General features: G+C 34.2%; 1 protein-coding gene across 13 annotated transcripts in view; it reads left to right on the forward strand.

The window, feature by feature from the left end:
- The window catches only part of UTRN (utrophin), a 454,961-nt gene that overhangs the window by 400,442 nt on the left and 40,491 nt on the right, over nt 1-14,028 (forward strand). For all 13 annotated transcript variants that reach the window (XM_037022103.2, XM_073219702.1, XM_073219701.1 and 10 more), the window contains 5 exons: nt 571-772; nt 5,481-5,566; nt 9,757-9,914; nt 11,667-11,833; nt 12,729-12,840. In XM_037022103.2, coding sequence (XP_036877998.2) covers nt 571-772; nt 5,481-5,566; nt 9,757-9,914; nt 11,667-11,833; nt 12,729-12,840 — 725 coding nt within the window. The remainder of the gene's footprint in view (nt 1-570; nt 773-5,480; nt 5,567-9,756; nt 9,915-11,666; nt 11,834-12,728; nt 12,841-14,028) is intronic.

Here is a 14,028-nt window from a genome sequence, read left to right on the forward strand (position 1 = left end):
TCAGTTAGGCAGTGGAGAACTATAATTTTTCTACAGAACCTGTCTTTGTAACTGATATCTTCAGTGAACTTTGTATTTCATGATATCCATGTTGAGAAACTGTTTAAGAATGATTGGTTTGGCAGCCATATAAAGGATGAATGGGAGGGTGGTGAACAGGCTGTTCTCAGGAGTAAGAAGAACAATGAATATTTAGATGTTCTATCATTTGGAATAGATTTAATTTATGTCTTCCATATTTAAAAGTAGAAAGAGCCTAGAGGGAGAAAAGCCAGCAAAGGAAAATAGGAAAAATTCATATTCCAAAGAACGAAAAACGGGATCACATTGAGAAGCAACAGTTTAGATTCAAAAGCATGAAAATGAAAGATGTATTTATTAATAAATAGAAGAATTTAGAAACGTGAGAATGGAAATGTTATTTATTTCTTTAAAAATTAATATTAGCTGGAAAGGGTAGATTCTTAAATTGAAGAACCAAGCTAAATTCTTAAAGACTAGAAATGTTTTTGTTTCAGTGTTGTTATGTAATGTAATCACTGTGCATATTCCTTTTTCTCACCTGCTTAGTGGATCTCTTAGAATTGAATACAACAAATGACGTTTTCAAACAGCACAAGCTGAACCAAAACGATCAGCTTCTTAGTGTCCCAGATGTCATCAACTGTCTGACAACAACTTATGATGGTCTTGAGCAAATGCATAAAGATCTGGTCAATGTACCACTCTGTGTGGATATGTGTCTCAACTGGTTGCTCAATGTATATGACACGTAAGTTTGCATTTTTTTCTCATTAAAATGAAATCACTGAGTGAAATATGTTGACAATATAAAATGTCTAAATTTCTGAAATGAATTTTTATTAAAAATTTCCCAGTGGAAGTATTTGTTAATCATTGAAAAGAAATGAATTTCCAAAAATTAAGCTCTTAACCAACAATAAAAAAAAAAGTCCATCTGTTTTTTTAAAGATTTTGCTTCAATTTATAAAGGTTGTCAAACTTGTAGTATTTTCTGTTACTATGCTAGGGGATACCTAATATAAATATGGTGTTTTCTGTCACCATCCTAGGGGAAACCTAGTATAAATAAGTCCTATTTCTTTCTCTTTCTGGAGTGTCTTACAGTATTTCTTTTTTCAAAAAATAAAACTTTATATTTATTGTTATGAATTAAAATAATGTATTGGCTTATAACAATCCACTCTGCAATATTTGTATGGCAATTTAAGAGCAATTTGAATGACAAAGGGATTTAATATATCTTTTGGTATTAGCTTTACTTATTGCCATAGGTGGTTATGTGTATATTTAGGCTATAGGACATTCTGATATCTGTAATTTAATTAGGTACTCACTGTTACATAAAGAACATTCTCAACTTCCAGCATAACTCATTTGCCATTAGTATGGCTTATTTGAATGAAACAATGCATTGGTAAAATAATCAAATCTAGAGACCTGCTGTGGGCTGACATTTCTGAAACATTAGAAATTATTCATTCTGGTAGGGGGTTAAAGTATGCAAAGATGAAATAAGAAAATTGGAACACTTTTTTTTTTTCTCAGAATCTGAAACTTATTTTCGGTTCATTAGATGTTTGAAAATTTGTCAGTCTTTTATTTGATCTGGAGAGAAAGAAGATAGATGATAGTTTAATAAATGCACATATGTTAAGCAGCTGATTCTGGATAAGAAGTAAATGATGACAATAGCTCTGGAGACGATTCAATTAATTCTTTTTATTCTTTAGATTAAAAAAGACTTTTATCTTTCAATATTCACAAATATCATAACAAAGTCTTTTTTAATAATCAAATAACCGTTTCGTGGGGGCTCTTAAGAAACGCACTAAATAATAGCATGAATCTCGGTTACCATAGAAGTGGGGTTTCCTATATCCCTGCCGGGTATCTTTTTTTTTTTTTTAACAAGTTTTTAATATTTTTTTTTTGTCTAGAAACACTCCTTTGCAAAAATCGGGTATCTTTTAATACATTTTATTTCAATGCAAATTTTTATCCTCCTTGGGTAAAATATGACTTTAGCATTCACTATTATGTTCATCTTCAATTTTTTGAAGCCTCCAAAAGAGACATTTTCTATAGTTAGTTCACCAAAATAGCCGGTCAATTGGATGTTTTGACTACAAAGCCTATAACATGATTTTACATCCCAAGAAGAATGCTGAAGTCGTAGGATACTTAGTTAAGAACTTCTTTAAGTCCCATGGAGTATGGTAGGGAAGCACATTTTGAGCCAAACTTTAAAGGAAGAACTGGAGCAAATGTTAAGTCCTTTGACATCACCTGGGGCTCTAACACACTACATTAGCTTGCTCGGGCTAGCATAATGGTACCACAGACTGGGGGGCTTACACAACGGAAATTCATTTTTTCACAGTTTTGGATGCTAGAAGTCCAAAATCTGGATGTCAGCAATGTTGGTTTCTTTTGAGACCTCGCTCCTTGGCTTATAGATGGCTGTCTCCTCCCCAGAGTTCACATGGTCTGTCTTCTGTGTGTGTCAGTGTCCTGCAAGAACATGAGTCACACTGGAATAGAGCCCACCCAATGACCTCATTTTAACTTCATTATCTCTTATTGACTCTATCTCCAAATACACTCACATAAAGAGGTACTGGAAGTTAAGACTTCATTGTATGAATTTTGAAAGACTGGAACTCAGTTTATAACACATAGCTATGTTTTCTGGGAAGGGAATAGTTCCACTGGCAGAACGCAATACATGAAGTGTTGTGGTTCATATTCTAGGGAGTTAAATGTTAGTGTGTTTCCACTTTCTATCATGAAATGTGAACAGGTGGGAAATCCTACACAAAGGTACTTTTTCTTATTTAGAAAGACAGTATCTTAAAATTTTCCATTTTAAAGGGAAAAAAGCTTTTAGGATTTACCTCCCTTCCCTGCTAAAGAAATATGGCAGAGAGCATGCTGGGTCAGAATGGCGTCCATTCAGTCTAGTTTTCTATCTTGGAGAGGAATATCATGAATTAGAAAAAAACATAGTTACTCTTATGATGGTGGTCTCAGCTAGCCAGAATTGATTGCCCAAATTTCTCTAACAACTGTGACTTCATCATTTATCTAAACAAGAGTTAATTAATTATTTTCAAGTCATTAGTAGTCCCTTGGAGAATCTGTTGTACTGTGATCTACCCTGTCCAATACACCAGGATATTATGGACCCCTAAGTAGTAACTGAAACTGGAAATAGTACCATAATCTAACACCTCCATCCATTCACCTTTCAGACATTTATTCATTGACCATATTTTTTTGACTGCCTTACTTTGTGTAGTAAGATGCAGCCAGAACTGGTATTTTCAGTTCTGTATATTCAACCAGTTCTTTAAACAATGAGTGCACACAGATCAAAGGATTCTTGAAGTAGAAGACTTTGAGGATCTTCCATTCTGCCCTCTACATTTTGTTGATTGAGAAACACCCAGAGAAATGATACAGTTTATCCATAACCACCTATTGCAGGTTAATGGTAGATATGGAGCTAATATTCAGGTTTTTTGATCATCACTTGCTTATTCCCACCATACTGCCATATCTTAAGAATAGTATTCTATAAATTCTACTAACTCTACTGTTTCTTTCAAGTTTTAACAACTACCGAGTTCCTAATATTCTGAATTTTGTGAAAACAAATCTGTATTCTTCCACTGTGGATAACAAGAATCCAGATTTTACTGGTTGCCTTTTAACTTGACAGTCACATAACATTTGGCATCTCAATTTCTCATCTTAAAAATTACGATGAAAATGTCCACTCTGCTTACTACACATCAGGTAATTGTGAAGGGCAAATGAACTAATATGTATAGAAAGGACTTTATAAACTATTAAGATAAAATTGATTCCATTTATGAGTTCACAGCCTTATTCAGTCTTCATCTTTCCACTTTAAACAACCTTAATTTCACAATCTTGCTTTTAAATGTAATGGAAATCAGACGTGTTTAAATCATGATTTAAAGCAATAATCTGGAACACCTGATTTAAATGCTTTTATCCCAACAGAAAATATTAACTTCATTTGCTGCAGTATTGTCATTTTTTCCACTCTTTCAAGATGGATGTAATTTTGGAAGGCATGTATCTTTCTAGTTAAACTAATTTTTAGGAGTTACTTATGAAAACTATCAGGGAACCAAATCCTTAAATTTTAGGTTATGTCACTCACTAACAAATTTCATTGCTTCCCTTTTTCTGTCTCAAATCCAGATATTTAAGATCAAAGCCCTCTATTATCTGGCCCCGTATAACCTGGACAACTTTATTTAACCATTTAACATTGAGCAATTCCTTATTGCACCTGAATGAGTCTTGTCTCTGGTGCGTACATCCCCACCTCTGTCCCTTTGCCCAGGCTCTTTCTATGATAGTACACTTTCTCCTAGTTGGGACAGTCCAGGCACATCATGCCTTCAGTGTCTGATTTTAGATGTATCTTTTCCATCAAATATCGTGAGACTAATGACTACGCAAAGTAACCACCAGTGATTAATGATGAGCCAGCCACAATTCTTTTGTTCTTGCATAAAAGTTGATCTCATATTTTCTTACTATTCGCTGGTTACTTTCTTGTCTCACCCCTCCAGCTAGTGTGTGTGCTTTTTCGTAGGTAGGAATCATGTCTTGTACTTTTCTCTTGGTCCCTATGGAACACAGCACAATGCTGGGCTCACAGTAGGCCTTCATAACTGTTGATGGCATGATGAGTGGATGACTGCCATTTTCAATAGTCTTCCTGGTGATCCTTTCTTGTGTTGTCACCGTACACTGAAGGTCATCCTCCAATATATTTCAGTTTGATTTTTTGTTCCTGATGGGATTGTCTTGTCTTCACCCACAATGTGCTAGTCCATCACACAGCTTTTTGTTATCTTCTGCAAGTCTGTTGTCTGACTGTGTCCAGAGAATAGTATTTCCTGCTTTTTGGAGGGAAGAAAATAAACAGAGCCTATTTTGGTGAGGTTATTAGGAGACACCTAAAAAATAGGAAGTAGAAACCCAACTTGTAGCATGGCTACAGTTAATTTGAAACTAGTATTTCTATAATTGTGAGAAGAATGAGTGTATTTTAACTTAGGTTTCTGCTTATAATGACTATATTTATTTTAAAATTTAAGAATTACATATTTCATAGACCAGTTCTGAATGTTGTTGACATGTTGTTACATTATATGAACTAAAGTTTCAGTAAGTTTATTGGGTATGATTCAGTGCACATTATAAACTCGAGGTTGTTCTTGCAGACTAGGTCAAACATACTATTAAAATATTTCATGAAATTATGGCCTGGGCTTAACATTAATTATTCAAAGTGAATAGAAATGCTGCATCTTTAAGATGCAATTATTTTTTAATGATTTCTCCTAAGAGATATTAGCCTAATGTATACAGCCTTAAATACATTTAACACATTGAGATTCTTATAATTTCAGGGGTCGGACTGGAAAAATAAGAGTGCAGAGTCTGAAGATTGGATTGATATCTCTCTCCAAAGGTCTTTTAGAAGAAAAATACAGATGTATGTAAGACCTTTTCTGTATCAGTAATGTTTTTAGTAATAATAATGGTAATAACAATTTATTGGAGACTTATGTAATTTGCTAATAATAATAGTTCTCATTTTATTTTTAACCCTTACTATACATGGATCCGGCCAGACAAAGGGTTTCAGTGCAAAGTGATATGGATGTGTGTGAAATGGAAAGCTGATTGTAGGATCAAGAGGTGAGGTGCCTTGATGTAGGGAGAATGAGCTACAACTTGTATCTCATTTAATTCTTAAAAGAATGCCCCATAATGTAGGCATTGTGATTTCCCTTTTCCAGCTGAAAAAAATCGATGCTGAGATAGTCAAGTGTTGCAGACAATTGATTGTGGGGGTATTATTAGATTGTAGAGTTTTCTGACTCTAAAGGCCAAGCCTTTTCTATTTCTGTGTGCTCCCAATAGTTAAAAAAGAATTAAGAGAACTAGATCATTTATATTGTACTTACCACTAGAATCTTGTGTGTTTCCAGTGCTAAAAAAAACCAACATGCATTAGAAGTGTTCACATAGACAATTTATTTCCCAGTGTGAGAAAATTAAAAGTGATAAAACATTCTTAATTTTGTTATGTTTATTTTTTTATTCATCACATAAATCAGTGATATTCCATTTCTTATCAGTTAATGAAGAGCCTCTAGGCATTTGGAAAGGGACAGGGAGCCAGGGAGACCTGCCTTCAGACCTCAGCTCTACCACTCAGTGGCTGAGTGACTCTGGGCAGGTTACATGATCCCACTGAATGCTGCCAGCTAATAGGCCACACCACTCCCATTTCACATTTCAGAAAGCTGAAATTTAGCGGATTTTCTTCAACTGAAGAATGAAGCTAATAATTCTTGCTTTGAAAGCAGTTTTGGATAATATGTGAAAAGTATCTAGAAAGAGCAGTTGTTGAATAAATGGTAGCAATTGCTGTTGTGTCTCCAAACTCTCTACTATAGAATTATTTTGATGTATTTTGTCCAAAAATTGTGAGTAACTTGATCCTGCCATGCATATCCCCCCAGATCATTCTTTATAGATATATCCACACATTTGGGGAGAGGGATAGAGATATTACATGAATGGAGAGACACCAAAAACAAGAGGATATTTGATCACAGATCCTGTAAACTTGGTTAGGTGTTGTGTCTTCTGTAAACATACATACATTTTTTAAAACTTCTATTTTCTGGGGATTGCTGTGAGGTGATTTGACTTTGAATTTCAGGTGTAGATTATGCTTGCTTGTTTTTCTTACACAGTTTGACAAGAATGTCAGTGAAAAGAGATGCAGATTTGTATGAAATGAAAAGCTGGTTGTAGGATCAGGAAGTGAGGTGCCTCGATAAGAGTCTGAACCTATTAAATCATGCAGAAAAAAAGCTTTGCAAAAGGCTTTTGTTGTGTTGCACTTTATCCAGAATTTAAATCATCTTCAGCATCATAACTGTCAAAAGGTGCCTTTTCAAAGTGAAAAAAATGTATTTTTACAGTGGAAGTGGGGGTTGTAGGGGAAGTTACTGAAAACATCAGTGTACCAAAATTAGAAAAGGACTTTTTTATTATCTGTGATTTGGGGTTTTCACATGGTCCTGAAAGAATTTAGGGTTCTCTTAAAGTAACAACCATGTCATGGTGCCTTACTTACTCTGACACGAATGCACATTTAACCTCAAAGTTTATTAAGAATCTTAAAATGTAAGCATGGTTTGTTTCCCTAGATCAATATTCCCTCTCCCTCTCTTTTTCAAGCTGATTGTCAGGGAGTAATCTGAAATCAAGAGAGAGAGTTACAATATGGTACTGTAGATATAGAGCAAACAGCAAATCCTACACAATGTAACATATAAAAGATGTTTTTTTATCTATACTCATACACCTTCAAATGTATTTCTGAAATGTATGATCTTTCACATGAAGAGGGTATTTCAAAATACATGTGTTCATACTTATACTACAGTGGACACACTTTCGGCAAATGTCATGAAACAATACTTGGTATAATTCAACATCAAACTCTCAGACTGCAGCAAGAGAAACAGCCCTAAATGAAATTTTCTGATATTTCATTTAATCCATGAAGCATGCCATTTCAGGGCTTAAATCAGAAATCTCTTGGTTGAAACCTTTAAATCTTTCATGGGGGTATTGAGACTCTGGAAATGTTCTAGCTTTTGTTTTGTTTATTACTTCAGGGTCCTTAGCAATTGATTCCAGCTTTGATTTCCCCAGTGATATCAGAACACTTCCTAGTTATTATTTCCTTTGTTAGAATTAATATTCAAGATAATTTGCTCTCCAAATTCAATGGCAGAGGTGCCTTTCTAGGTCATTTGGTATCTGTCTGAACATTGATTTTGCAAAGGCTAATGTCAGTGTTTTCACCCCGGTGACACCTTCCTCTCTCTATGTGCCTTCCTGAGAATATCCCTTGATTAGGTTCTAACAAGATCCTGGACTTCCTGCTTATAGCTGAGTGAACACATTTACAAAGTTCCTTTTGAATGGCTTTTTGCATCTCTGCTGTGCTCATTATTTATTGGGACTTGGGTTTTAGAGTGTGGCTTTCCTTTGGCCCATCCCCACATCCTGAAACTCCTTTTTTGTATCTGACTATAACAACAAAATGCACACTTTTATAAGAATTCAGGACTATGCCAAAATGTTAAGGATTTTTTGGTCTTACATTATGTGTATACTTTACTAGTGGCATAGTAATAGACCTTTCTATAAAAGAGGAAAATTGGGTATATTGATTTCACTGAAAAAGTCCACTTCTCTATACAGATTATTATACATATGCATCAACTCTGTATTTCCCAAAAAAGAGGTTTAAAATGTGCATCATAATCGGGATCCTGGATAAGTAATTTCTGCCTATGATTGTCTTTTTTTAACAAATGAAACAAGTAGCACTCTAGCCAAATCAAGTGAACAAATGAAAATAAAAATTAAATTTATCTTAATTGAATTTGCTTTCCCTCTGTATGCTTATAATTAAATTCATATTTCATTACAATTGCTGTGTCAGTATCACTGGGCTTGGTTCACTTATTTGAAAATTCACTGTTGACAGATTTAGATGTAGCATTATTTCCCTTATAAAAGTGGGGGATGATACATTTTGATTTGATACTCATTTGTCAGATATTGTTTGAAAATGGTTTTTAGGATCCAATAAATATTCACTCTCCTTTTTTTCTGTTCTTGAAAATATCACATGAAAAGCATTTAGAATTTGTGAATTTTGAATTTTTAGCATTTGGGAATTTCTTTCCAAAAAGCATTGGTTTGTATAATGAAGTGGTTTATTTTTATGTGAAATTTTTACCTATTCCAATGTAACTTATTTGAGCATATTAGCTTGACTGCTGGAGAAAAAGTGATAGTTTTAAACTTTAAAATATTGCAAGTGGTAAATAGAAGATAAGTCAATCCTGGAAAGAGGAGAGTTTTAATTTTATTGAATAAAACATCCATTTTTTTAAAAATGAATAGAAAAGCCTCAGAACTATGTGAATATGTAGATGAATTTTTGTTAATAAGTCCTTTAAATTTGAATAAGTGTATTTTATTACATGAAATGAAGTAGAACAAAAATAATTTTATAGCTAAAAAGAATGAGAGACTGAGCCTAAAAAAAAAAACTAAGAATAAAAGACACCTCATGCTTTTTAATGTTTCTTATTCTTACATAAAATAGATTTGAGTATAGAAATCTTTAGAAGAAGTGAAATGTATTTATTTAATAGGTTACTGAATTTAGGAGTGAAGAAAAAAAGGTCAACAACTCTGCGAAATTGATGACTTGCTACTTAAAGTGGTACATTTCCTCCTTTGTCACATCATGAAGGAAGCTTCAGGGCCTTTCTCAGTAAGAAGGGAAACCTCACTGACACCACTGAATGAACCCATATGCATTTACTGTACCATTTTAGAAAGGAAATTTGTATTTATTGGTCTGTGTATGTAGTGACACACAACAGTTGATTGTCTTAAGAAACACATGACTAACCAGATCCTGACTAGACACTCAGAATATTAAGATTGTGAGAAATCAGGAGACAACTAATGAGTTTCATGTCCCCACACATTTTTCGAATCTGCATCATTCAATCCACATAACCAAAAGAACAGCGTAAGCAGATGAAGTTAACCTCTTGCCTGTCCCCCTCGTAGACCTCTTCGGGGAAGTGGCGGGGCCGACAGAAATGTGTGACCAGAGGCAGCTTGGCCTGCTGCTTCACGACGCCATCCAGATCCCCCGGCAGCTGGGGGAAGTGGCAGCATTTGGGGGCAGTAATATTGAACCCAGTGTTCGCAGCTGCTTCCAACAGGTAAACACAAAGGATTGTTGGCATGTAAGATGCATTGGGAATGCAATTGTCTTGAGAAATGCAACAGGCGATTCGGGCTGGAACCAACTGGCAGAGGAGAACGGGTCCCATCCCAGGGTGTCTGTATCTATTTCTTAAGGCACGTTTGAGTCTAAGGATAGAAATACCCTCAAGGAGACTTGCTGATTCTGAATGGGGAAAAAACCCAAATCTTTCAATGTGCTATTAGATCGCTGTGACTCTTTCCTGCCTTTGTCCCAGCCTCATGGTTTATGGCTCATCCCCTTACGCTCAGCTTTCCAGATGAAACTGTACTGTTTTAGCTCCTTCATTTCTGCCTCAGTGCCTTTGAACATGTGCTCACTGTTCAGAATATTCTTCCTTACCTCTAGCTACAAACTCCCTTCTCATCACTAATCCTTATTCATTCTTTAGCTCTTTGCTTGTATCCCACAGCCTCTAAAAATCCTTCTGTGATTCCTTCAGGTGAGGTTATATGTCCCTACTATATCCACCTGAATCTCCTCTGCCTTCTGATGATTCTCATTACAATTGTAACTACATACCAAGTTATATGATGGGATATTTAGTGGGTTTTCTTTCTTCTGTGTAAACCTACGATCCACACACAAGGATTGTTTCTATCTTCTATTATTTCTGTATGTAAAGCGGCTTGAACACCATAGCTACTTAAAAAATAACTGCTAAATAAGTGAGCAAACAGCAAACATGCCCTGAGTTCCTTTTAGGCAAGATTTTTTTAAAAAATATAAAGATATTAGTAAAATAGACTTTTCTTTGAGAACATATGTGCAAGAGGAGAATGACACACAGTTTTGCACTGATCTCGGTTTCTAATGCTAAACTGGAGAAGCCCTTTAATTTTTTTTGATGCTTACTGTATATAAAATCATTTTAGAAATGTTACCACTGATTTTATACATATGCAGAGAGAACAAGCCTACAGATTTTTTGCCAAAGTATATTCAGTGATTTATCATTGCTGAGGAAAAAAAATGCTCACACCATGTCTTTAAGGAGAAATGATGTTACGGGTTATTACATTCTATAATGGCCCTTTTTCTTGTTTTAGAGATGCAAAAAGTGCCAAATGAAAATTCTAAATATGGTTTTCACATGTACTGTTTCATAGAATGGCCTTGACTTTAGCAGAAGGGTGTTGGTACAGATTTAACTTTGCACATATGAAAATGATTTAGTATTAGGATTTAAAGAGAGACCAGGATGTTTCATACAATTTATCATGATAAATTTGGAAATCTTGCTAAGTACATTCATAGTAATATGCTCCAGTGTGATAATTCACTGCACTGAAGGAGGACACAGAAATAACAGTTTTTATTTAGCATTTACAATGGCCTTCAATTTGGGAAGTTATGAGTGAGTCTTTACTGTCACAAATTTTTACTGTCTTACATAAATGAGTTTTATAGGATTTAAGTATTTATGTGAAAAGAGCACCTAGAATTGTGTGCTTTTATGTTTTTGCAATTTGAGTCAAAGTATTGGGCTATTTTTCTTCTTCCTACGTAATTTCTACTTTTTTTCTATTTTTTTTTAATTCTAGGATTTCCTTTCCTTGAAGAACCTTAAATATTTAACTGATGGAATGAGTCACATAGCTTTTCTTTTACTTACATACAGATTTTTCAGAAGATTACTTGAACCAACACTTGCTGCAATGTAAATGAAGAAAATTCATCACTTTTCATGTATTTGTTTCTTCACCAGAATAACAACAAGCCAGAGATAAGTGTGAAAGAGTTTATAGATTGGATGCGTCTGGAACCACAGTCCATGGTTTGGCTGCCAGTTTTACATCGAGTGGCAGCAGCTGAGACAGCAAAACATCAGGCCAAATGCAACATCTGTAAAGAATGTCCCATCGTCGGCTTCAGGTCAGATGGTCTTCTGCCAGGGGTGGTGTTCTGTTCTTGTGTCATTTCAGTGTGTGTCCATCATCCCTTCCCATGTGTTCTTACTCGGAGGTTTGCCTCCTACATAAATGGAAAGCTCAGTATATTCCTTCTCTCTGAAAATGGCATTCCTTTTTATAACCACCAGATGAAGCTTATTTTATTGTAGTGATTATTATTGTTATTTATACTCTTTTGCTCCAGACCCAGAGATTTTTCTGCATTTCTGTTTATATAGGTCACAGAAGTGTTCATGCATAATGATCACATGACTCATTATACAATGTAGCCCAGATAGAATTCACTGGTGTTCTGAGTTGGGGTCAAACTTACTAAGTGGGAAGCAACATTTAAATGCTGAGAAAGTTATTAAATTACTTCAGTTACTTCTGCCAAGTCAGGTGTGCGGTAGATTAACCCCACTGTTTACTTTCACATGAGGAACCTTTGTCTGGGAATTTTGAGATTCATTTCTTAATGGTTCTGTAATTGATATTTTAAAATTTGATGTGTAAAGCTAGTGAACATGACCCTTTTCTGCTGTACCATTTTGCATTCACATTCAAACATGACAGAAAATATTCGGACATGGATATTTGTCTTCTAATCATGTTGAAACAGATGGAAACATGTTTTAAAAACATGAATTCCCAAATTTTCTTTTTGTTTTTACTTGGGAGGTGGTTTCATTAATTTATAAAACCTTGTAAAATTCAAGGTTTTCCTTGTCCTAATTCGGAGCTAAGATACTAAGTAAGCTCCACCTTTATGGCCAACCTACCTTTTATTTTCATGAATGAAATTCTTTACCACAAATGACTGATTTGGACTAAATCATAGGTGTGCAAGCTGATAAATTTTCTTTTCTTCTCTTTAGGTATAGAAGCCTAAAGCATTTCAACTATGATGTCTGCCAAAGTTGCTTTTTTTCAGGTCGAACAGCAAAAGGTCACAAATTACATTACCCAATGGTGGAATACTGTATACCTGTGAGTACTGAGCAACTGTTTGTTACTTTTCTTAAAAAAAAAAAATTTGCTTTTAAATTAACTGATGTCTAAAATTATTCAGTTTATTTAGTCTTAACTTTTCCTGGAAAAAGAATCACATTCAAGATTGCTTCACCGTATATTTTGTCATTTTGTTTTCTTCTAAACAAATACATATCTGTTGAATTCATTTGCACAGTCATTACACCTTTTTTCAGAAAAATTAATTTAGTAAACTTTATTTAAATTTGTATTCTGATTTTAAGCTTAACTTTCTTGGAACCACACTTTTTAAAGCATTCGCATTGAACTACGTTGAAAATGGTACAATATGATGAGAGCTCAGAACAGAGAACTTTCTTTGGACATATCTAAAATATGTTTTCAAAATATATACTATATTAACACTAGCTAAAATGTAGAAAATGGAGAAAGTAAAAAAATCCATCAATTAGCTTCTAAGTAAACTATCTTCCAATATTATTCCATGTCATTAATTTTAAAATTTATTTTTATCTTTATGTGATTTTGATTCTTCTTTTTTTTTCACTGAATTTACTGTATACTGTTTCCCCATGTTGTCACACAGCATAGTTTTTTCTAGTTTTAGACTATTTGGCTAAATAACTATAATTATCTATTCTTTTAAATTTAGTTTATTTTCAGTTTTATGATATCATAAACAGCCCTCTTATAAGTATCTTTGTGAAAATAGCTTTCTCTCTGTATATTATATAAATTACTTTTCGATAGAATAAAGCACTAAAGTAGATAATCTGGGTCAATGAGTGAATATTTGTATAGCCAAAATAATTCCTGGTTTTTTTTGAAAGAAGCTTATAGCACTTTACATTATTATGTTAAATGTCCTAATTGTACTACAGTCTCCCTGGCATTAGGTACTAATTCTTGTTGTTCCCTAGATCTAAAGCTTTTTTTTCTGAAGTTATCTTCATTTTTTTGTCAACAGCTACTTTTTAGCTTCCTTCCAGACAGTAAACCAAAATTTATTCATAGAGCTGTACATTTTCTTTGGGTTAGGGAATTGAGTTACTTTTTGGATCATAAATTCACAGAAAGGCAGCAATACTTCTAAAATATACTCATATAAATCTCACTCACGTTCTTAGATATCTTATCTCAAATAGGTACCCCATATGTGGAAAGGAAATCTCTAGAAATGTTGCT

This window comes from Manis javanica, chromosome 13 (genome assembly GCF_040802235.1).
Source record: "Manis javanica isolate MJ-LG chromosome 13, MJ_LKY, whole genome shotgun sequence".
NCBI lineage: Eukaryota > Metazoa > Chordata > Mammalia > Pholidota > Manidae > Manis > Manis javanica.